The 25673-nt window shown below is 39.8% G+C and overlaps 1 protein-coding gene across 3 annotated transcripts in view; it reads right to left on the reverse strand.

Moving 5' to 3' along the window:
• Positions 1–1644: 1644 nt before the first annotated feature.
• The window catches only part of slc30a7 (solute carrier family 30 member 7), a 66023-nt gene continuing 41994 nt past the window's right edge, over positions 1645–25673 (reverse strand). For all 3 annotated transcript variants that reach the window (XM_078561665.1, XM_078561663.1, XM_078561667.1), the window contains 3 exons: positions 8220–8310; positions 7969–8118; positions 1645–4390 (listed from right to left, as the gene is read on the reverse strand). In XM_078561665.1, the coding sequence (XP_078417791.1) occupies positions 4343–4390; positions 7969–8118; positions 8220–8310 (289 nt within the window). In that variant the 3' untranslated portion in view covers positions 1645–4342. The remainder of the gene's footprint in view (positions 4391–7968; positions 8119–8219; positions 8311–25673) is intronic.

Consider the following 25673-nt stretch of genomic DNA (forward strand, 5'->3'; position numbering starts at 1 on the left):
GGCTGAGAAGAATTCCCTTGTTAATTGCAACTATCTCTTTCTCCCATTTCCGTTATGGCATCATTGCAGGCTTCCTTCCATGTCGGCTTATTGCCTTTGCTCAAAAGCTTGGCCTAGATTTTATTGTATTTTAAGTCTCCTATAAACATGTCTCTGAGGTCGATTTCTGAGTTCACATCATATCCACAGTGACAAGAGTGTTTCTTTAATTCGAGAATGTAATTTACAACAGTCTCACCGCTTTCTTTTCTCGCGATATAATCTCAATTCTTAGTTGTGGTATAATACGAGTCCAGAATTTCATTAATTTCAGTATATTCCAAAGCACTGGGAGCTCTTGGACAACATTGGTGAGACACCAGCTCCAAAAGCATCTGGCCCCATCATGGTGAGGAAAACATTTGCTTTATCGTCATCAATTGTATTCACTTTCAGTCAAATGTGAAACCTTTGTTTGTAATTACACCAGTCCTCTGTTAGGGTAGAATTCCCCCATTGTCCACAAGTAGGTCTTTAATGGCATTTTTTTCAATTACGTATCATATTGACTCACTGTGTACCTGAACATGTGCACATTAAGCGAGCTTTCAAATTTCTCAAAATTAATTTTAGGAGTTCCAAAAACATGTCTCAATGCTCTTCAGACCTTAATTTCTCAAATAAAATGTAAAAGAAAATTTCAGCCCAGTCTCATCACCACCTCTCTGTTGTGCATTACACTGAGAAAGATTAACATGTGGACCACGACAGCTATTGTTGAACTAACTTCATTTACACCTCCCCAACAGAGAAAACATAACAAAATGCTCAGATCTTGCATTATATTACACTTAATTTGTGCCCTTTCCAACCTGCTGTTTAAATTTTACCCCATTTCTCATCAATGGCTATCTGTCAATTTGCTTTCTACTTAATTTGGGTAAAAATTAAAAAAAAATTCTCTGTAATTTGCTTTCAGCCTTGACTTTTCTAATTTTACACTGAACTTTATTATATTGTGCTCTTTGCTTCTTAAATTTTTCCTACTTTTAGCTCACTTATTTGCTCCATTTCATTAGCCAGAACCAGGTCAAGTCGTGCTTCCTTCATTGTTGGAGAGTTACCAACATCGTAAATTAAAAAGCACATCTGAGAAAATCTCCCCTTCCTCCACATAATTTCCCGATAATTAAAAGATGAAAGTTATAGCTGTTAATTCGCAATTCTCTAATTTATCAACAAATTATATCTTCAATTTATTTCTCATTGTTCATCTTTCCAGCGAGTGTTAACTGTCTCAGTGCAGGCACAGTGGTCAGTAGCAAGATGTTTGTCTTTTAAGCAAGCCATTTATTTTTAAGGCTGAGGTGGGACACTTTGTTTAACAGATCATGAAAAAAAGTGCATAGTTCTTTTTGGAAAGAGGTTGCATGTTTATGAAGAGATTTATGGAGCTTAGTTGCATTCTGTTGAAGCTCCTGAGTTTACCAACTGGTTACAAGTTAAGATTAGTGATCTCAGGATTTTAGAAAAAGTATACATGGCAAGAGAAAGTAATAGGGAGCAATGTTCCATACTTGGTATTAAATTCAAAGGAGCTTGTTAGTGCTAATTATTCCTGTGAGGGAGAGCAAAATGAACATTTTAAAAACTTGCACAAAATGCTGTAGTTGTCAAAATATTTATTACGCATATTTCTGTAAGTCAGGCAAGTTGTTTGATAAGACAATTTACTGTAGAGACTTTATTTCATAGTTGTGCGTACTTAAAATTGCTTTGGTGACATTTACAAGTCTGTTTCAAATTATTAAAAATACTGTACTGAATGTCTTTTCAGAAGGTCGAGAGATTAATCTAGAATGATTTTTAAAATCAACTAGAAAGACTACTGAACAGCTCAAGGCTTACAAGTGGGATTTCAGAAAGTCCTGTTCAAAGCTGCTAAACTGAACAAGATTTCTACAGTCTGACAACCATATTTTTTAAACAAAATAATACAACTCTCTTCTCTCCTTAAATGCCCAATTAATTTATGGGGAGAGGCAAAGGCTTGGTACAGAACAAAGAACCCCTTTGATTTAATGTTGAAAATGTTCCCAGAAGCAGCAACAATGCATTATACAGCCAACAGAGTGACTATTTTGTTTAAAGTGAACAGCAAAACTTCCCTACCAACGCAATATAAATACTTTTGCTTTGATGCATAAGTATTTACTTATTGAAGTTTATCAGATAAACTTGCCCTGTACATTAGTTACTCACACATTTTGGGAAGTGAACACGCACCGTAGCGTGTGGATTGAGAGATACAGACCTGGAATGACGTGAACTGAAGCAAACCACATAATTGTTTTACAGATAGCATCTGGGGAGGGGGAGGGAGAAGGGAATGTCTGTGCAGTACCATCATTTTATCCTGCACAGATACACGGGATTTGATTACAGCTTGCGTGTGTAAACATTTCAATCATACTAAGGTTTCCAAGCTGTAAACATTTGCTTTGGACAATGCAGTTTGGCAACCGTTGCAAGATACTGTATCATATTCCAAATTCATTTCCCTATGCAGCTGATTTAACCAAACAGCTTCATTGCTAGATGAATTCCAATAATTTACAAAAGTAGATTCTGCTCACTGCTGAAACAGCTAAAACAAAATAAAATCTTTATCTATTTTCTAAAATGCAACCAGATTGCAGTCTTTTGCTTTGCACACTATCCTATCATTGACACTAGTGGAATTCTGTCTTACTACAAGTCAATATTGCACAGGCAAAATAACTCTGGGCAATTTCTCCTGATGTGCCGCCACTGTGTACTGATTATTTGTTAGCCTTCTCATCATTACTCTGCAACTTAATGAACTCCGTGTTAAGTTCCATTAGAATCACAGTTTTCCTGCAGCCTCATTAATGTAACAATTTATCGTTAAAGAAATCAGGTTATCCAGTTTCTTGTTTGATAGCAAACTTGGTTGGTCAACAACACCTGTTTAAACTGGACCCGCACAAACAATAATGAGAAACCATTTGCTAAATGAATCAACTCACAACAAGCTCATCCTTCTAGCAAGCTACTGACATCATAAACATCCCTCTTTGAATCTTCTAAGGTCAGCTAAGCAATTTATAAACATAAACAAAAAAGGCTGAGAAGTTGAAGCAGACCAGGCAACAGCTTTTTCTGATGAAAGGTCTCCGTCTTAAAACACGAACACGATTTCTATCTCCACAGATGCTGCCTGGCCTACTGAGTATTTCCAGCATTTCCTGTTTATATTTTAGGTTTCCAGCATCGGCACTATTTCGCCTTTGTATAAGCAACTAATAAAGCTCGGTGTTTACACCTGTAGTTTTACTGAATTTCACCCAAGATCAGATCATTTGCAAACAACCAGGACCAAAGGAGGAGTCAGGACACTATAATTAAGAAAAAATACTGTTAACATTTTATGATAGAGTATTTGTTTTCTCAATATTTGTTTTGATGCGATCCACGTCTAGCTGTGCAACCTCTGCATGGATCCTCTGCTGTACTGTACGATTTCAACCCCAGCCCAATCCAGATGAACACACATAGTCACCTGTGTGCAAAATTGCCATGATGAAAGTGGAATTTCTTTATGTCCAGCAGCATATAATGGACAGCAAGACAAAGGGTAATGTTGAGAATAAGCTATTGATCTGTATCCCACTACTACTACAAAAAAAAGGATAGGTTCCTTAACATCCCACCTAAAAAAAAAAACTATTAAAATCCATTAGAACCACGCTGGTCACCATGATGTACACTGCTGGTCAATGATTATAAAATTTCTCCCAATGTGTCCAGTATCCACCTTCCATCCTTCAAATATTAATTCTTGTCCACTGTAAAAAGGCACTTCAGAAACTGAATATGGTTCATTTCATTCAACCTGCATAGCGTACAACCAATTAGAAAATAATTAGCACATAGCAGAATGATAGTCAGGACAACAATATTTACAAGAACAGGAATAGAATGAAACATGGGAATACATCTGCTAAATAGGATGTAGGATTATACAACCACAATGTTTGGCTCATCATACAACAAAACACCGACTCAGTTATAATTCCTTGGTGAAGTCATGATGAAATAAGACACTTTAGGCCTTGACATAAAGGTGGCTCCAGATCTAGCAGGTAGTGACTATGCGGATTAATTCACTATTCCTTGACTCCTTTGAAGAGAACCTTCCACGGATGCAAATAAATAGTGCTCTGTCCACATTCAAGTGCACTGTATAGTGGTGGTGTTTCAATCCAACGACCCAACAGCAGTTAATTCTATTCCCTGAGCCCAGCACCAGGGTTTTGGACCCATGTGTTTTTAGACAACTTTACAGAGCTGCAAAGTCAATCTGGACGTAAAGCTGCCTTACTCCTACCTGTGAATAGAGAGAAAAAAAGTTTGTTTATTCACCCATTAAAATGAAGCAACTATCCCCACCAACATTTCTAAGCATCAGTAAATAATTCAATTTTGTTTTCCTTAAAAAAATGTAATTTATAAAAATGTTTAACAACTTAAGTTTTGTGAATGTGGATTCTTGTGCTAAATATTACACTGCATCATGTTCTATTACATGAATGGCTTTGTACCAATTACTTTTGTAGCAACATGGTTCTGCGTACTTGCCTTGGCAAATGTTTTACTCAGTAAACACACAGTCACAGCTGTGCATCGGGAAGATACCAAGTGGAAGAAGACACCAAAGAAGCTCCTTATGCACTACCTACGAGCCAATAAAAGGGCAGCAGAGGAGGCGGCTAGAATTACCCACTCCATTAGAAAATAAAGCACGGGATTCATGAAAGAAGGAACGGAACAAAGTTAAACACCTCATACAAATCATTTCATCATGTTAAAATCTATCATGTTCTATATTCTTTGATTGTCGCTGATCAGATCATTAAGATTTAACTTTATCAGTCAAATCAATGCTATTGAAAATTTAATGCTAACGTCAGTTTGTAGGAAGGGCCCCACATTTACAAAAATGATAGCGAATTGGAGAAAGGTTGTGTGGTGAACTATTAGCTGGGGACAATTGCAGCACAGTTAAAAAGATTGAGTACTTTTAATATTATTTGTATGCCTAAAGAAGTCATGTATGTAAAGCAAGCTCTGAAGATAATGAGGTAAGTATAACACTAGCTAAGGAACAATGAAAAGAATGATACAGAGTGGGTATGATAGTGATCGCAAGGACTTTGTTAGTTAGGTTAGGAGTAAGCGAGACATTGAAGGATGTTGTGGGGCAGCTTTAGTGGAGCTGAAGATATAGTTTAACTTTTAAGTGGGTAGACTGCATTGGTCTTCACTACTTCTGTCTAATATGAATTATGAAGTAAGGCTATAACTGAATGCATAGGCTTGTATCCCGGATGACCCTAGCCAGAATTACAGTTCTTAAAGCAAATCAGGCTCTTGGCCCTCAGGGTATTTGCCCTAGGGCCCTAAAAGAAATGGGGTCTGTGCTGTGAGCCACTAGCATATATAATTTAACTCGCCGATATCTGTAATTGTTTGCATGGAGGGCAATAAATCAGAACCTGGAAATTATAGGTTCATTAGTTTAACTTCAATTATAGGCAAGTTTCTGGAAGATATTGTTAGAACCATTTGTGAGATAATTTAGAAAGAGCAAAAGTTAATGAGCAATACCAGCATAATTTCTGGAAAAGTACATCCTATCTCATGAATGTGATTGTAAACTCTTCAAAAAAAAAAAATCAAAGTTGGTGAATGATGAAAGCTTGGGAAGTACTGCGTCCATTGGTACAGTGCCACACAGAAGGCTCAAAAATAATGTTCCATCTTAAAAGAAATTGTTGTCAAGATTTTAGGTTTCAAAGCCCTGGAAAAAGGTTCAGAGGAGGGATAATCAATTGATCCTATTTAAAAGCAGTTAGTTATCAAGCTAGGGAAAAATGCAGGCTTAAAGTGTTATATCTTTGAGGTGTTTAAAATAATGAATACATTAGAATCTTCCCATAACCAGGAGAGTGAACCCGATGGCCTGCGTAGGTTGTGACACTGTGATGGAGCCAGTTGGACTTTTCCTATCCTTTATCATGTGTACATAACTAATCAAATGGCAAAAATAAAAAGCAGCCACTAACATTACTGATATGGATGCTTCCAAAAACTCCAATAGCAGCACACAGCTCTATTTCCGCTTGACTTAAGGAACAGAATGGTCCCAACTCCCAAACCACAGCATACCAAACAAGGGAAATTGGCAATTTTTTCTTTCCCTTTGCTGTGCACAGTGACTGAGAGACAGCCCTCAAGCTCATCAGGTGTTGACTACCCAGCCTCCTCACTAAAGACTCTGCAGTACCAGTATCATAGAAGATCAACTAGCATATTTTAACCATTTTTCTGCAAACCATAAACTACATTTTTTTTTTCCATTGCCAAGAAATATGCCAAGGGAATAAGAATGAAGTAATAGTGTTATTATTGGTTTATATAACTGACTTATTAAAGATGTGTCAAATCCAAACAGCAAATCCATTCTCCAATAAATAACCTCTCAACACAGAATGGTTGCTTCCTTTGAGTTTGTGAACACCTGATTATGTGAATTTATGTTAGTCTGCACTGCCAGAGACCCCGAGCAAAACTCTTTTCCGGTTTAGGAGAATGCGAGAGGAGGACCCTGGGACAGGCAGTCTGGCGGCACCTAGAATCTAGTCTATCTAGAGGATCTAGCATCCAGTCTTTACACAAGTAGGAGTAAGGATAAAATAAAAGCAAGGGCCCATATTCTATTTAGTTATGTCTGGGGAGGTCAGTCCATGATTTGCACATCCTGCACTATGTGGGAAATCCTAGACACTCCTGCTGGTCTGGATGACCATGTGTGCAGGAGGTGCCTCGAGCTTCAGGTTTTGGAGCTTGAGCGGCAGCTGGGGGCTCTATGGTGCATTCACGAGGCTGAGCAGTTTGTGGATTGAGAGATTGGGGAGTGCTAACAAGGCAAGGGATTACACTATGAATGGTAGGACCCTGGAAAGTACTGAAGATCAGAAGGATCTTGGTGTGCATGTGCATAGATCCCTGAAGGTAGCAGGGCAGATAGATAAGGTGGTTAAGGCGGCATATGGGATACTTGCTTTTATTAGCCAAGGCACAGAATACAAGAACAGGGAGGTTATGCTGGGACTGTATAAAACGCTGGTTAGGTCACAATTGGAGTACTGCGTGTAATTCTGGTCACCACATTATAGGAAGGATGTGATTGCACTGGAGAGGATGCAGAGGAGATTTACCAGGATGCTGCCTGGGCTGGAGGGTCTGAACTCTGAGGAAAGATTGGATAGGCTGGGGTTGTTTTCCTTGGAGCAACAAAGGTTGAGAAGGGACCTGATAGAAGTGTATAAGATTATGAGGGGCATAGATAGGGTGGACATGGAGGCGCTTTTTCCATTTGTAGAGGGGTCAATGCCAGGGGGCATAGATTTAAGGTAAGAGGTAAAAGGCTAAGAGGGGAGTTGAGGAGAAATGTTTTCACCCAGAGGGTGGTGGGAGTCTGGAACTCTCTGTTTGAAAGGGTGGTTGAGTCAGAAACTCTCGTAACATTTAAGAAGTATTTAGATATTCACTTGCATTGCCATAGCCTCCAGGGCTATAGGCCAAGCGCTGGAAAATGGGATTAGTGTAGTCAGATCTTTGTTTCCTGGTGCGGACACAATGGGCAGAATGGCTTCCTTCTGTGCTGAAGACACTATGAGTCTATTAATTGTGCATTTTCTTAGATACACAACTGACAGAATATTGCTCCTTGCTGACATTGTAAACATTTCCTAAAGACCAAAGAGTTTAAGTTTCTTGAGAGCCTTGAGTTTGGCATTATCATAGAAGTAATTCTTAAATGTCACAGGCAATTTTTGAACCTTGCAGATTAGCAAAGAGAAACATTCACGATAGTACAGCTTAAGCTTTCTCTTCACACACCTGAGTGAAAATGCTATGTGTTTGACTCAAAATCCATCGTGCATCTGCATCGGGCGCTACCAGAAGCTTTACCGTGCCAATGTAAACTTCACTACACAAGGTCCAGAAGTGGGGATCAATTATACTATAAACTCCTTGCAAGTGTTGAACCTGGAAGAACAAATGAGAAAGAGTTCTAGTTCAGTAAAATACTAACTGCACTCTAGGTGCTTTTTTTCAGTAATATTACATATGACGTTCATTCTACATACCCGCTGGTAGCACTGGGGCAGCATGTGATCCAAAGATGGAGGAGTGCGTTGCATTAAAATCCCAATGGATTGCTTTAAGAGTGGAATAACACTATCAAAGAAAAAGATCATAATCAGCAGAATGGTCTTCTTGTACAACACTGCTTAAAAATGCATTGTTACAATTTAATTTCCATGACAAATTGTTTTTACCAGTATAGTTCCAGTTCTAATTACTGCCCAACTTAATGATAAAGAGTATTAATGACAAGGGAAGACCATAGACTAACATGCTTGGAGTGAATTTTAACACTCAAATATTCTGTTCTAAGCACTGATTCATTTTTACTGTTTCAAATAAAACTAAGTGAATGATGTGAAGTGAAAGTACTTACAACAGTGCTTTTTCACTAGATGACACCGTCACTTTCCTGGCTACAATACACATGAAAACGCTCCATGGACTTTGTTTCAATTACAGATGTGTGTAAATTATAGATTTGTTTAATGTCATTAGCATCAATGTTAGGTCATGAACTGATGATAGGATACCACTTCTTCCTTTCTCATGATTAATTAAAGCTTTCAGGAATATATCATTAGCCTGACCATGAATGAAAGGATTCATGTGGAGGTCTACTTTCCTTCCGGTTTGTAAAACCATTCTACTGAGACTGGTGAAAGTTTCAAGCACTGCAGATTGGAAGAATACGTATGCACCAGCTTTTAACTTGGTGTGCTGTGGTTTTCCCCTAACTTTGTTTTCTTTTCAGGCAGTCCCCATGTAGCTTGAAAGCAGCTAGCAGGAAGCAAAGTTTAAGATGGTCGAGTGTCTTGAAAGATAAGCCATGTCTCGCTAACCTAACATGCCAGACACTGAAGTGGCAGGTAGAGGATTAATGGATGTCAAATACATAGATTTTGATTAAATGTTGCTAGATAAAATTGAGATGCAGGGGAATGGAGACAACCTTGTGGGGCAGCTAAGATACTGGTTGGGAGGTGGGAAGTAGAGATTTGGGGTAAAGAACATTCTTGAAGTGGTGGATATCAAGAATGGTGTCCCCATTGATTGGTGCTGGGAGACCGCCTTAGGAAGTGTCAAATAAAAACAAGCTAGAGGTAAAATACAGAAAAATAACTAGGATTTGGATAGAGGAGGTTTTGTCCAATTTTGCAGATCATATTGAGCTACGAAGTATGGTAAATTGAAAAATCAAAAGATGATAAAGCATTTCGGCAGAACAGCAAGATAATAAAGTGTTAAGTTGTACACTTTAGATGCAAGACTATAAAATATGTGGGGAGAAGAATAAAAAAAAGTTTTGGGGTCTAGCAATTTAAGACATTTAAACTAGTTCCCACATTCAAAAGTGGGATCGCAAGCCAATGGAAGAATGGGCTCAAAAGGAATAGAATATAAAAGCAAAGAAAAGCTATTGTAATTATAAGAGCCCTGGCCAGCTCTGATCTTTTTTAGTTTATTACCCATTCCTAGTTGTGCTGAGACAGTGATACCGCCTTCTCAAATACAATGGAGTAACCTGCTAGGTCACTTCAGGTGGTGTGAGGACTGGAGGTGTGGGAATGGAGCTGCACATTTGCACAGTTTACAACATAAGAGGCCAGATTTGTTCGATTGTAAGTATAAGCCCAGCATCCATTCCGCAAAGTAGAGGAAATCTAAATGGAAAATATCTGCTTTGAACTTTGTTTTATTTTGTGGATTAAGTTATTAGAAACTGCTTTGCATTTTCAATTAGGTATAATTCCTATTTTACACAAGATCCATTAGAATGAACACATACTTTCTCAACCATTACAAAATTTAAAATGTATAGAAAAGCAAACAAATTAATATGGATTTAAGCAACAAATACAGGCCATGTTGTCAAAGTAGATTTCTAGCAATATGTGGAAGTAAACCTTACCTCCTCAGTTCTATATTATTGAACTGTATTCTTCTTCCCCAATTAAAAAAAATAACTGTAATCCCCAAGTATCACATATTTAATACTCACTTTCTAAAAATGTGTTTTCACATTTGCTTCAACACAAATAAATCTTGCCTAACAATTTGGGCTACTGGAAGAATCTCACATTTAGTTTACTCTATTAGGCAAAGTATTTGTAATTCTTCTTTCATATGAAGCCATTAAGGTACTTGAGTATTTGCACATTCATATGTAATTATAGCCTTTCGCACACTTTCAGATTGGAGCAGTCAGTCTGACTACATTCTTTTCTTGTCGTAACAACAGAAGATAAAGAACTCAACTAGCTTTAATACAAAACGCCATGTGTTTTGAATGTCCCCATACCGCCTTCCTTGGTGGCCTTTCATAGATTGACACGGGTCCCATTTCTGCCTGGAGCTGGCATATTGGTGCTATAGTTGCCCCACATGTTTGACGATTAGATTTTCCATTATGGCAATTTGGATTGAACAAGTTGTGACAATGTACTTTTGAGCCTTTCTCTGCAGTATTACAGGATTGTGTGCCTGTGAAGATTTCCAATATCTTCTGTTCTTGGGAATTGGAAATTTCATCAAGGTGCAGGTAAAAATCTCTCAAAATGTCGTTTGGGCTTTAAATTGTTTCTACATAGAATAGCAGAGTTTTCTTCCCAGATCTCCAGCATCCACAGTATTCAGCTTGTATTATATAGCAGGGTTTTCCTCCCTGTTGTCATGACCAATATTTATCCCTCAAGCAATATCACTAAAACAGATTACGCAGCCATTATCACGTTGCTGTTTGTGAGATCTTGATGTATGCAAATCAGCTGCAGCATTTCCTACATTAAAACTGTGATTACACTTCAGAAGTATTGAATCGACTATAATGCACTTTGGGTTGTCCTTTCGGCTTTCAGATAGACACAAGAAACTTACTTGGGTCATTAACCAACTGTTGGCCTCATTGAGAAAGAAACTCAACATTCATGATGAAAAATAGTCAAAATAAAAAGGTCCTATATAAAAGTGAGTTCTGTTATTAAAAAAATCTGCTGATGGCACAGATGAAGACAGCTACAGATGTAGTCAAAATTAACAACTGAACAAAATTATGAGATTAGAATTGACAGACAGAAACAGGAGATTATGAAAATTTATCATTGCATGATTTTTTTTAAACGTCACTGAATGTAGACAGTTTGTCCTGGAAATGGGAAGCACAGTAATTGCAATAAGAGCATAGGAACAGCAATAGGTCATTTAGCCAGAGTCTGTTCCACCATTCAATGAAATCATAGCTGATCTCCAACCTAACTTCATATCCCCAGATTTACCGATAGCCCTTAATACCTCTACTTATCAAAAATTTATCAACCTTAGTTTTAAAATTAACAATTGATCTAGCATCAATAGCAGCTGTGGAAGAGTGATCCAAACTTCTACCGCCCTTTACATATAGAAGTGTTTCTTAATTTCAACCCTGAAAGGACTGGCTCTAATATTTAGATTATGCCCTCTAGTCTTAGACTCTACAACCAGAGGAAATAGTTTATTCCTATCACCCAATCAGTTCCTCTTTAATATTTTGAAAGCTTTGATCAATTCTGAATATAACCCTAGTTCATGTAATCTCTCCCTTAATTTAACCCTTAGCGGCCAGTGATAAATCTACACTACACTCCCTAATGTATTATTCCTAAGAAATGTATGTTGAAACATAAATTCTACTCCCTTGCATTCATATTTTATAAAATTGCAGAATAACTGGGGGGTGGGGGTTGTGGAAACAGAAGGGGGACTTATAAAAGACACTTTGGGTTTAGAATAATATCAATTATGAAGTTTTATCTCAAATTTAAAGACCCAAGCTCCTTTTCTCTGGTAGACTGAGATCTTCTGATCCCCTTACAATTACATACTGGACAAAAAAGACTATCAGCCAACCCACAAGGAGACATTATATCACAACCCCTTCATTATCATCAAACTGAAAAAACAAGCCAATTGTGGTTTCTCACACAGCATTCTACACACGCCATGAACCATGTAGCTCAGGAGCCCAAATGTTTCACATTCAATTAAAAAAGATACAACTATTTAAGTTATCCTTAGTTTAAATATACATTTAATATGACATATATTAGATGCTTAAAAACATGCCAATATAGGCATATAATGGTTATTTATATAATTATTAATTGCTCAATTACTTAAATTTTGCAATAGAATCTCATCTTGTAAAACAGGAACTTCATGAGGGCTCAGTCAGCAGAAAATATTTTTTTTATTTGTTGGATTTGAGCCAAAGGGGAGGTCCATTGCCACAGATGAAAAATATAAAGATTATAGACATATTGTTTATCGGAGTCATGGACAGAATGAAACTGAATTTCTATGCTCATTCAACTCCATTGTGAAACAAGGTCGTAGTTATATGCTGTCTCCAATGAGCTAAAAATATTAGGAATAAAAATATTCCACTCTTGGAAGTTGGTACTTCCATAACTATTGACAAATTAAAACCAATGCTCATAGTTACACAAACTTGAATCTCACGGTGATAAATGAGTACCATTGTATCAACACTTGTTCCAATCATATTCCAAAAATTTTCTAAACTAATGCTTTAAGAGTAAATGTTTGACACCATTTGATTGGGCAACTAATAGTCAGGCATTTAAGACCAAAAGGCGGTCTGCACCTTAAGGGTAGTCTTGCATAATCTGGTGAAGGTGAGTGTATTGCAATGGAAGGGCAGCTCTCTGGGTTGGAATCACTACTGGACCGACCAGTTGTATTTCATTTTAGTTCAAACCTGGAACTAATTTGTTGGTTCTATTAAAATGTAATCATTTCTATAATTTCTGACCAAAGTGTAAGATATATAGCACTGAAAGAAGTGTGGAATACAGGGATTGAGATGACAAACTTTCCAATGTTTTGCGTGCGAACCTTCTTGCGTCTACTTGGAATATGCTCCATCTTAAAAGTTGGATCTAGCATGCTTTCCTTCTAGTAGAACTCGATTGTTGTGGTCTCACATTTCTGATCTGCCTTTGATCCCAGCACAAAACTGAAGATCTCACTTCAATCTGATAAGGTTTGTTTAGGCCTTTGTATAGCTTTTACAAGCATGAAAGGCAGGGAGGTTGTATATAGGTTGTACACTGACTTGAACTCACTTGTTGCTCTTTCCCTAATGTAGTAGCAGATGCCTCATCTGAATCTCTTAAATCCAGGCATGTTTGTGCCATTTAAAAGCAGTTTATTCAGCCTTGGCTTGTTCTTTCTCAAAACTATTGGCAGAATGCAGAAACACAAAGAATTCTGGTTTAGAAGCAGACACCATGGATCATCTGTGTCTGATTTGACATGGAGAAAGATTTTCTACCGAAACATAAAGCCATAATGTGCAAACTGCATCTATGATTTCTTGAAAAAGTTAACAATTGTTCCTGCGTCTTTGCGGCACTGAGTAAAGACCACACTGGGAAGAAAGAGTGCCTCACATTACTTTCATGGACCCAACAATTGATACCAAAGCAGGATTGTCAGAGGCTCAAGAATGATTCACTGGCAGCTCTGCAACTCCACTGATTCAAGGCCCAATATTGGGGCACCTCCGGTCTCACCATTCAAACCCAGGGTGCCCTATGCCCCCGAAGGTGGACAGGCTCAAATTTCTACCACATTATTTCATTTTTGCAAGGACCCTGCTACAGCTTTAATGAGACATCAATATTGTGAAGTGGGCTATAAGTTCTGTGGTAGTTTGTTGAAATTTCAACAACTGACTTTGAACAACAAAGCCAAGCCAAACAAAACGGTACAAAGTTGGCTTCACGTTTTGTGTTAACATAAAAGTACCATACAGCAAATCAGAAATGACTGGAAGTACTGGTCATTTTAAAATCTAGATCCAATTGATTTTTAAAAAAAAAAATTGTAACGAAGAAAGCTTTAACATGGCATCTCATGTTTCAATTTGCATTTCAAAAAAACCTGCAGTTATGTAAACAAAAACCTAGAAATTACAAACTCCTCTGATCATCCTTTCAGTCTGAATCACTGTCACATGGAAGTTTGTGCATCAGCATATGGTCAAATGTGGTATCTTCCTCGTGTTTATTGGCATTGCTTACTTTAAAACCACAACAGAACAGTAACAGAATATCCTTCATAAGTATGCAGATGATTGTATTCTTTCTGAATCATGTCCTTGATATTCCAGTGCATTGCAGTAGACTGTAACTCTTCTATAAGTGGCATGGTGTATGTGAACAGGTGCAAAATTAAAACACAAGTCTTTAAAAATTCAAATTCACCAATTATGTAAACTCTCATCATCTCTAAAGCAGTTTTTTTTCCAGGCAACATCATCACAGATCAGTGAGAAGTATTTGCTTCTTTATATTCTTCGGCAAATAGCAACCAAATTCAAGTGGGTCAACTCAAAGTTTCTACAATAAGTGTACAATAAACCCATCATGGATACAAAGAAGTTTGCCATCTCATCTTCTGAACCCATCATTTTTTGACTACAAAACTGCATTTTTGGAGTTGTTTTAACTTCTCATATGCTTCCCTTATCTCTGCAGAGGTGTAAATAGCTCCAGTAAGGAACTTAGAACTATTCTTCAATCCAGGGGTTTTAAAAGCCTGGAATCAATTTTTTTTAACTTTTTGGTGAAAAAGTGATACTTAATATGCTAAAACTAAAATCAAGCAGTGCATTCTGTAGTTGATGCAAGTTTTTTTTAAAAAAAACATCTACTTCTCAGAGGTCACCATCTTTACAGGCTTCATAAGCACCAGCTTCATGCAGAGATGACAAACAGAAAGGACTAGAGATCTGCTCACAGCCAAAGTAACAGGATTAGAGAAGTCTAGCAGTATTGAGAGAAGTTTTATAAATAGCTTAGATAGTAAAAAGTTATGAGGATGTTCCAGATCTCACCATGCAAATAATACTCCAGCATTGAAATTCATGTTATATAAAATATACTCACTACAAATGAACTGGTTTCCTTAAATGAGAAATCCACATTGACGACTACCTCACTCTCAAGTGACTTATTGGCCATTCCTTCTTCTTGTTATTGTGCTGTTTTTGGCTACTGCCTCTCCTCTCTCTCTCTCTACATTACGAGCGCAAAGCTTCAGATCACCTAAATCCACAGGACAGCTGATTGGATTTGGGGGTTTGTAGATTGTACTTACTACTTTAAGACACTGAATGCTCTCCAGATGAAATGGGAAACTGTCTGTATTTAGCATAATAATATTTTGGTCTTGAATTCCCTGACCACTCTCAAAGTTATAGTCATTTGAGTCTTTGTTACTTTAGTAGCATGCATTTTTTTCTGACACGTTGCAGTTTCTCAGGCTCACCAATGAATACAAGAGATAATTTCTTCCTATTTCTGGTATATATGCTTCTTGCATGATGGCTGTTTCCTGACCTGATCTTTTATCCTTTGAAGCCAAAGTTTTTTTTTTTAAATTCACAAACAAAACCGGTCAAAACTACTCATTCAAAACATTCTGCATCAGTAAACAGGAGAAACCTGATAGGACGCAGTTCATTAGTTATTTTGTATGTGTGAATTGGCCACATTGGTGACCAAAACACTATGCCATCCAGTTTCCTGAAACAATAAGATCAGCCTACATTGCCCTTGTAATCACCTTTGCAAGCCCAAGCTGTGAGCAAAATTGTCTTGCCTTTTCCAAGAATAAGGTTGTTCAATGATTTGCCCATAAGAAAAATCAGTGGCTCTATTTGTAGAAAACGATGATAGAGATTTATACAGAAATTGCAATGCAGAAACAGGTCAATTGGCTCAGTCTGTATTGGTATCTACCCTCCACACAAGCAGTAAGCAGTCAATCCCATCTGTATTCCTTTATCCCCCATTCCTTCACCCATCTAACATATTATTAAATGTCGAGAGAATCTCCGATTCTAATATTGCATTCTGCAGTGTGCTTGCTCCAGCATTTCTATTGATTTAGCATCCTAGCAGTTTGGTCCCACTGTTCAAGTACATTTCCAGTGCATTTTTAAATAGAAACATTCATTTTCTTTCAAGTTTCTGCTATAGATTTTGTTTTATTCATTTATGGGATGTGGGCGTTGCTGGCTAGGTCAGCATTAAATGCCCATCCCTAATTGCCCTTCAGAATGTGGTGGTGAGCTGCCTTCTTGAACCGCTGCAGTCCATGTGGTGTAGGGTACACCCACAGTGCTGTTAGCGAGGGAGTTCCAGGATTTTGACTCAGCAACAATGAAGGAACAGAGGTATGTTACCAAATCATGATGGTGAGTGGCTTGAAGGGGAACTTACAGGTGGTGGTGTTCCCATGTGTCTGTTGCCCTTGTCCTTCCACATGGTAGTGGCTGTGGGTTTGGAAGGCGTTGTCTAAAGAGTCTTGATGAGTTCCTGCAGTGCATCCTGTAGATGGTACACAATGCTGCCACCGTGTCGGTGGTGAAGGGGATGAATGTTTGTGGATGGGATGCCAATCAAGCGGGCTGCTTTGTCCTGGATGATGTCAAGTCTCTTGTATTGTTGGAGCTGAACTCATCCAGACAAGTGGAGAGAGTGTTCCATTACACTCCTGCCTTATTTCTTGTAAATGGTGGACAGGCTTTGAGGAGTCAGGTGAGTTACTTGCCACATGATTCCTAACCTCTAACCTGCTCTTGTAGCCACAGTATTTATATGGCTAGTCCAGTTCAGTTTCTGGTCAATGGTAATTCCCAGGATGTTGATAGTGGGGAACTCAACAATGATAATGCCATTGAACGTCAAGGGGCGATGCTTAGGTTCTCTCTTGTTGGAGATGGTCATTGAATGGCACAAGCTTGGATATTGTCCAGGTCTTGCTGCATTTGGACATGGGCTGCTTCAGTATCTGAGTTGTCGCGAATGGTGCTGAACATTGCACATTCCCACTTATGGTGGAAGGAAGGTCATTAATGACGCAGCTGAAGGTGGTGGGGCCTGGGACATTAACCTGAGGAATTCCTGCAATGATGTCCTGGAACGGAGATGACTGACCTCCAACAACCACAACCATCTTCCTTTGCACTAGGTATGACTCCAATCAGCAGTGTCCCCCTCCCCTCCGATTCCCATTGACTCCAGCCTTGCTCAAGCTCCTTGATGCCACACTTGGTCAAATGCGGCCCGGATGTCAAGGGTAGTCACTCTCGCTTCACGAGTTCAGCTCTTTTGTCCATATTTGAACCAAGGCTGTAATGAGGTCAGAAACTGAGTGACCCTGGCGGAACCCAAACTGAGCATCAGTGGGCAGGTTATTGATAGCAAATGCTTGATAATACTGTTGATGACCCCTTCCATCACTTTACTGATGATTGAGAGTAGACTGATGGGGCAGTAATTGGCCGGGTTGGATTTGCCTTGCTGTGTGTGTACAGGACATGCCTGGGCAATTTTCCACATTGCCGGGTAGATGCCTGTTGTAGCTGTAGTGAAATGGCTTGGCTGGGGGCGCTGCACATTCTGGAGCACATGTCTTCAGCACTATTGCCAGAATATTGTCAGGGCCCACAGCCTTTGCAGTATCCAGCGCCTTCAGCTGTTTCTTGATATCACATGGTGTGAATCAAATTGGCTGAAGACTGGCATCCGTGATGCTGGGGACCTCTGGAGGAGGCAGAGATTGTTGCAAATGCTTCAGCCTTATCCTTTGCACTGTTGTGCTGGGCTGCTTCATCATTGAGGATGGGGATATCTGTGGAGCCTCCTCCACCAGTGAGTTGTTTAATTGTCCACCACCATTCATGACTGGATGTGGCAGGACTGTGCAGAGCTTAGATCTGATCCGTTGGTTGTGGAATTGCTTAGCTCTGTCTATCATTTGCCGCTTATGCTGTTTGGCATGCAAGTAGTCCTGTGCTGTAGCTTCACAAGGTTGACACCTCATTTTTTATGTATGCCTAGTGCTGCTCCTGGCATGCCCTCCTGCATTCTTCAGCGAACCAGGGTTGATCCCCTGGCTTGGCAGTAATGGTAGAGTGGGGGATATGCCGGGCTATGAGGTTACTGATTGTGGTTGAGTACAATTCTGCTGTTGCTGACTCAGTTCCTCATGGTTTCCCAGTGTTGAGTTGCTAGTTCTATTCAAAATCTATCCCAATTAGCACAGTGGTAGTGCCACACAACACGGTGGAGGATATCCTCAACGTGAAGATTGGATTTCGTCTCCACAAGTGTGGTGGTCACTCCTACCAATACTGTCATGGGCAGATGCACCTGTATCAGGCAGGTTGGTGAGGATGAGGTCAAGTATGTTTTTCCCTCATTGGTTCCCTCACCACCTGCCGCAGACCCAGTCTAGCAGTTATGTCCTTTAGGGCTTGGCCAGCTCTGTCTGTGGTAATGCTACTAAGCCACTCGATGGGCACTGAAGTCCCCCATCCAGTGTACATTCTGTGTCCTTGCCACCCTCAGTGCTTCATCCAAGTGGTGTTCAACATGGAGGAGTACTGATTCCACAGCTGAAGTGGCGGGGGGGGGGGGGGGGGAGGTACCTGGTAATCAGTAGGAGGCTTCCTTGCCCTTGTTTGACCTGATGCCATGAGACTTCATGGGGCTGGAGCGATGTTGAGCACTCCTAGGGCAATTTCCTCCTGACCTGTATACCACTGTGCCCCCACCCCTGTAGCATCTGTCCTGCTGGTGGGACAGGACAAACCCAGGGATGGCGATGGTGGTGTCTGCGACGTGATCTGTAAGGTATGATTCCATGAGCATGACTATTTCAGGCTGCTTGACTAGTCTATGAGACCACTCTTCCAATTTTGGCACAAGCTCCCAGATGTTTGTAATGAGGACGTTGCAGCTTCAACAGGGCTGGGTTTGCCAATGTCGTTTCCGGTGCCTAGGCTGATGCCGGGTGGTCTGTCCGGTTTCATTCCCTTTTGTTGACTTTTTAGCGGTTTGATACAATACAGAGGGCATTTAAGAGTCAACCACATTACTGCGGATCTGGAGTCACATGTAGGGCAGACCAGGTGAGGGTGGTAGATTTCCTTACCTAAAGTAAAGGACATTAGTGAACCAGATGGGTTCTTATGACAATCGACAATGGTTTCATGTTCATCATTACTTATAATTCCAGATATTTACTGAATTCAAATTCCATCATCTGCCATGGTGGGATTCGAACCTGGGTCCCCAGACCATCACCCTGGGTCTCTGGATTACCAGTCTAGTTGACAATACTACAACGCCACCACCTTCCCGATCTCAGCTGTATTCAACTTAATGTTATTTCGACATGTTTTGCTTTACTCTTTCTCTCATTTTCTGCCCACTGTGAAATCAGAGCAAACTCACCAATGCACATATTGGCTACAACAGTGTTGAAACACTAAGAATTTGATCAACGAATTGCAATCTCTTCCATGAGGAATTAAATGTGGATCACAGAATGGCATGCCATTGAATAAGCCATATGTTGGTCAAAAAATGCTTCAACACATTGAAGGTTTTTATGAAAGTGAAATCCCAAACAATTCCAACGATAAAGGCTTAGGGTTGCAAACATTTCAATATCACAAAATATCAAAGCTCATATGGAGACTTCAGGGGATTTCATGAAGAACTTGAACATACTTTAAGAGATAAAAGGTGGTCAATCACAAGTTTCACTTTACCCTTTATGTGAACTAATTGATGTATTAACTGCTGTTCTAGTATTGATCATCATGTATGCTAAAGGATTACAAATTATGAGACAGCAATTTAAAAGACAAGATTTTTTAAACAAGATATGATTGCTGTAACAGGATACTTTTAACAATTTTTAAAACACTGATTGCTAGTCAACAGCTAAAGATAAATATCTTTGTCATTTATTCCAAACTGCAAGTACCCTGATATTTTTCTAGCTTTGTAAAAATCATTGCTATATAGCACAAAGCTTCAGTCAAATTTACAAATCTGAAACATTGGGTGTTGCCTAACCAATAAACCACAAAAGGAAGTGTTTTTAAACTCTGTAAGTTGTAATTAAAAGCTCGGGAAGTCACAAGCAAGCCTTATAGTTATGAAACTTATACGATCCTGTAAAATAAACCAAGTTCCCCTCACACTGCAAATGCAACTATGAAATTATGTACTACTTTTGGTACCATTACAGATTAAAATTCATTTTGTAATGTTATTCCTTTTGCCTCCATTATTATCAACTCCAGCAATTCAGGCATATTTTCAGCCTTCAGTACCCAATAATTAAGACATTTTTCAAAATGCACAGGTGTAATATAAGTAGTATGAACTTCACAAGCAATGCTTCCTGCAATTAAAAGTTGATTTACAGAACTGCAGCCAGTCTGATACAGTCACGAGTTACACTACGTTTTTAATATAACATCCTGCATTTATATTGTGCCTTTAACATAATAAAATCATAGAAACTTATAGCAAGCAAAGAGGCCTTTCAGTTCATGTCTGCCCCTTCTCTTGTTGGGTTTGCTGCATCACACAGAATCACAGTGCAGAAGAGGCTCTTCGGCCCATCGAGTCTGCACCGACACGTGAGAAACGCCTGACCTGCCTAATCCCATTTACCAGCACTTGGCCCATAGCCTTGAATGTTATGACGTGCCAAGTGCTCATCCAGCTACTTTTTAAAGGATGTGAGACAACCCGCCTCCACCACCCTCCCAGGCAGCGCATTCTAGACCGTCACCACCCTCTGGGTAAAAAAGTTTTTCCTCACATCCCCCCTAAACCTCCTGCCCCTCACCTTGAACTTATGCCCACTTGTGACTGACCTTTCAACTAAGGGGAACAGCTGCTCCCTATCCACCCTGTCCATGCCCCTCATAATCTTGTACACCTCGATCAGGTCGCTCCTCAGTCTTCTCTTTTCCAACAAAAACAACCCAAGTCTATCCAACTTCTCTTCATAACTTAAATGTTTCATCCCAGGCAACATCCTGGTGAACCTCCTCTGCACCCCTTCCAGTGCAATCACATCCTTCCTATAATGTGGCGACCAGAACTGCATACAGTACTCCAGCTGTGGCCTCACCAAGGTTCTATACAACTCCAACATGACCTCCCTACTTTTGTAATCTATGCCTCGATTGATAAAGGCAAGTGTCCCATATGCCTTTTTCACCACCCCACTAACATGCCCTTCCGCCTTCAAAGATCTATGGACACACACGCCAAGGTCCCTTTGTTCCTCAGAACTTCCTAGTGCCATGCCGTTCATTGAATACTTCCTTGTCAAATTACTCCTTCCAAAGTGTATCACCTCACACTTTTCAGGGTTAAATTCCATCTGCCACTTTACTGCCCATTTGACCAAACCATCTATATCTTCCTGTAGCCTAAGACACTCAACTTCACTGTTAACCACCCAGCCAATCTTTGTGTCATGCTGGTTAAAAAGCTCTACAGAATGCATTCCAGACTTCTGCTTCTTCTGTGCCTTTCACACCAATTCTATCCCAATTAATATTTGAGTAAATGAACCCCCGCCCCCCCAACACTATTAGTGCCCTATTGTTCTGGCACTTCAGATTTGCCTACATATTTGCTCCTCTATCTCCCTCTAATTTATAGCATTGGGGATCTATTGTACATTCCCAGCACTGTGATTGCCCCTTTTTTCCTTTTGTTCAGTTCAACCCATACTGCCTCATTTGGTGATCTTTTTACCATATGATCCCTCTTCACAGCTATTTTACTTTAATAAATATTGCAACACCCTCCTTCTTTATTATCCCCCTCTATCTTGTCTCTAAACCCTGTAACCAGGAATATTGAGCTGCCATTTCCTACCCTTATTTCAGCCATGCTCAGTAAAAGCTATAACATACTCCCATGTGCTACCGTGCTCTCAGCTCATCTGTCTTATTCCCTGGACTTCTTGTACTGCAGTATACATCATTTAGCACTGCCAAACACCAATATTTATATTTTAGCCGTTGTTTCCTCTGCATTCAAAACATGCTTAATATATTTTTGCCTTCCCGTTCCAATTTTTCACCCTTCTGAATTAATTCGCAAATTCCCATCCCCTACCAAGCTAGTTTACACTCTCCCTGACAACATTAGCAATCCCTACTCCCACTCTGTGAAGATATTGCTCTCAGCCCCTGTTGAGGTGCAGCTGTCTGGCTTGGACAGGTCTCACCTCCCCCAGAAGCAGCTTCGTGTCCCAGGAATCTCAAGCCCTCTAACCTGTATCATTTCTCCAGCCACATATTCATCAGCCCTATCTTCCCTATTTCTGTACTCACTCACACGTGGCATCAGGAGTAATCTGGAGGTTGCGACCTTTGAAGTCCTGCACTTCAATCTCTCGCATGGCTCCATAACCTCTGCCTGCAAGATCTCATCCCTCTTTTTAGCCTGTCACTGGTGCAATATGGACAAGACCTCTGGCCGCTCATCCTCCCCTCACAGAATGTCCTATAGCCACTAAGTGCCATCCTTGACCCTGGCACCAGGGAGGCAAAAATCTTGGAGTTACATCTGCTGCCACAGAAATGCCTGTTGCCCTTACTATTGATTCCCCTACCACTTTTGCTCTTCCACCCTTCTTCTTTGACATGCACCCCACCTCAACCACCTCCCCATACGGCTGAGCCACCAAAGTGCTGTGGACTTGACTCTGCCTGCACTCCCAGAGGAACCATCGCCCTCGCTAGTATTCTAAACTGAATGCCAGTTGGAGAATGAGATGCACTCCATGGACTCCTGCACCCTCACCAACAGTACCATCAGCAACTGTTGCTCAAGACGTTTACTCAGGGTCACAAGTTTCTGCCAATGGGCTTCACTTTCTAAACAGCTGATTCTCAATCCACTGACCTATGGGCATGTGGGGCAGGATGTCCCATGAGGTAGTGGGACCTGGAGTGCTTTTCTTTTTTTCTGCCAAAATGTGCAGGGAGCTCATGGACATGTCACAAAGATTGAGACCATCTATTCAGCTGTCTGTGCCACTTCTCTCCATTCTCCTAGCCTACGGGGCCAAACTTCAAGTTTCCTCCCCATCCCTCCTGCACTACCTGCCTGTTCTCTCTTTACTGCCTAGCAGTCACCCATTCCCTCTCTTCATGCACTCTCTTCAACTGCAGAGTGACCACATCCAGAATGGGCTATCCATGAAATTCTGAACCCTTACGAATGAATGGCAGTAACTCCAGCTGAAGAAATAGGGGGGAGGCAGTCATTCGGCCCTTCAAGCATGCTCCGCCATTCAATAAGATCATGACTATTCTCCTTGAACTCCACTTTCCCACATTACTGCCATATTCCTTAATACCCAAAAATCTATTGGCCTTTGTCTTGAATATGCAATTGCTAACCTCTTATCGTGAGACTATGGTCCCTAGTGCTAGGCTCTCCAGCCAGGGTAAACATCCTCCCAGCATCTAGTCCATCAAACTCTAAGAACATTTCAATCGATTACCTTTCATTCTTCTAACTTAAACGAAATATAGGCCTCATCTATTGAATCTTCCCTCTTAGGGCAATTCTCTCATCCCTGGGGTCAGTCTAGGGAACCTTTGTTGCATTCCCTCGAAAGCAAGTATATTAGTCCTTATGTAAGGAGACCATAAAAACACAGTGCATTCCAGGTGTGATCTCACTAAGGCTCTATATAATTGTAGCAAAACTTCACTCTTAAACTCCAATCACATTATAATAAAGGCCAACATACCGCTTGCTTTCCTAATTGCTTGCTGTACTTACACGTTAACTTTGTGACTCATGTACAAGAATATCTAGGTCTTTCTGAATACCAACATCTCTCAGTCTTTCACCATTTAAAAAGCATTCTGCATTTCTATTTTTCCTTCCAAAGTGGATGACTTCACATTTCTCCACTTTTATTCGACCTGCCATGCCTTGCCCACTCATTTAATTTGTCTAAATCTTTCTGCAGTCTAATGTCTTCCTCATAGCTTACTTTACCATCTAGCTTTGTATCAGCAACATGTTATGTTACATTTTATACACTGGTGTCAGTATTAGCCACTCAATGGCAAAGTTGCTTTTTATTTAATATAATTTGTTCTCAAAGCATGGGGCAAACTGGCAATTTTATGTTTCATCCCTATACACCCCAAGAAACTCATGTCTCTAAACAGCTGTGGGCCTTTTCATGGAGAAAGCTGCAATTTCTACAATTTTAGATACAGATAAAAGATCCCTCCCACACTGTCCAAACAACATGCCTTAATCCATTTTCAGACAAATGCCCTGTACTACATCAATGTGACACTTCTACATTTTTCACACCAGCCATTTGTGGCCTGTGCCCATGAAGGTAAATTTTTTTTACTGGAAACCTATACTAAATAGAAACTATACAGAGTGCTCCAAAATTGCTGAGGCTTTATTGTGCCATGGTCAAAAAAGCTGCATGGAGAATTTTTCCAAACTAATGTCATACAAGATTCCTATTGACAGAGAAGACTTTCATGCTATCAGTGTGGATTTAGAGCCAAGTCCTTGAAGTGGAATATTAGTATCTAATCCTAGCACCATTCAGGCTCCTAATTCTGTCAAGTGGATTTGATTCAAACTGAAAAGTAGTAGAAGAATTTACACACAACACTGTCCCAACCTACTTCACATGACAAGCAGCTTCAAGTCACCAGCCAAGCACGAGAAGTGTTTCCCCCCACTCAGCACCAGGTGTCCAGGAATTCCAATTACATTGTTTATGCTGGTCTGACTTCCCCAGATACATATGCAATCAGCAGCAGAGGAACTACAAGTTTCATTCCAAATCAAGACCATAGTATGATGTGAAACTGCTTAAAATTTAGAACAATTTAGATTTATAGCATTAGTAGAAATGGAACTGGATATGCCACTTTTTTTCAAACAGTCTTCAAGCATTCAGGATTCTAATCTGTGATTATATTTATTATCTTTGGATTCATAAAATAATTTGAAGACTGGAAAGTTATTCAAATCAAATATAAAAAGACTATGCATTAGCTATCATATGGCTATTAAAACTGGTAAAATCTAAATACACAAAAGGATCAAAATCAGAGTTGATAGTGTCACCCAAAAACAGCAATTCTTTTCAATCTTGGGAAAAAAAAACTTTGAAAAAGTAGATGTAAGATGCTTCAGAGATGCATAATCCAAATAACAAACACTGGTCCAAAGGTGATATTAGGAAGTATGACCAATGGTTTGGCGAAATAGGCAGATTTTAAGGAGAGTCTTAAGAGGAATTGGAGGCACAAAGGCATTGAGGGAGAGAATTCCAGAGCTGAGGACCCAGATAACTGGCATTGTCCACCTATTGTGCAGCAAAGGGAAGGCAGATGAACAACAGATCAGAGTGAGTGGAACAAAGTCTGGGGATGGTATGTGACAGAAATAGGGAGGGATGAGGGCATAATGGGATTTAAACCCAACTTCAACAATCAACACTCTGCAGCAATTAAGTACTTATAAAGTGTAGTCATTATAGCAATGTTGGGAAAGAGCAGC

This window comes from Cetorhinus maximus, chromosome 17 (assembly GCF_964194155.1).
Source record: "Cetorhinus maximus chromosome 17, sCetMax3.hap1.1, whole genome shotgun sequence".
NCBI lineage: Eukaryota > Metazoa > Chordata > Chondrichthyes > Lamniformes > Cetorhinidae > Cetorhinus > Cetorhinus maximus.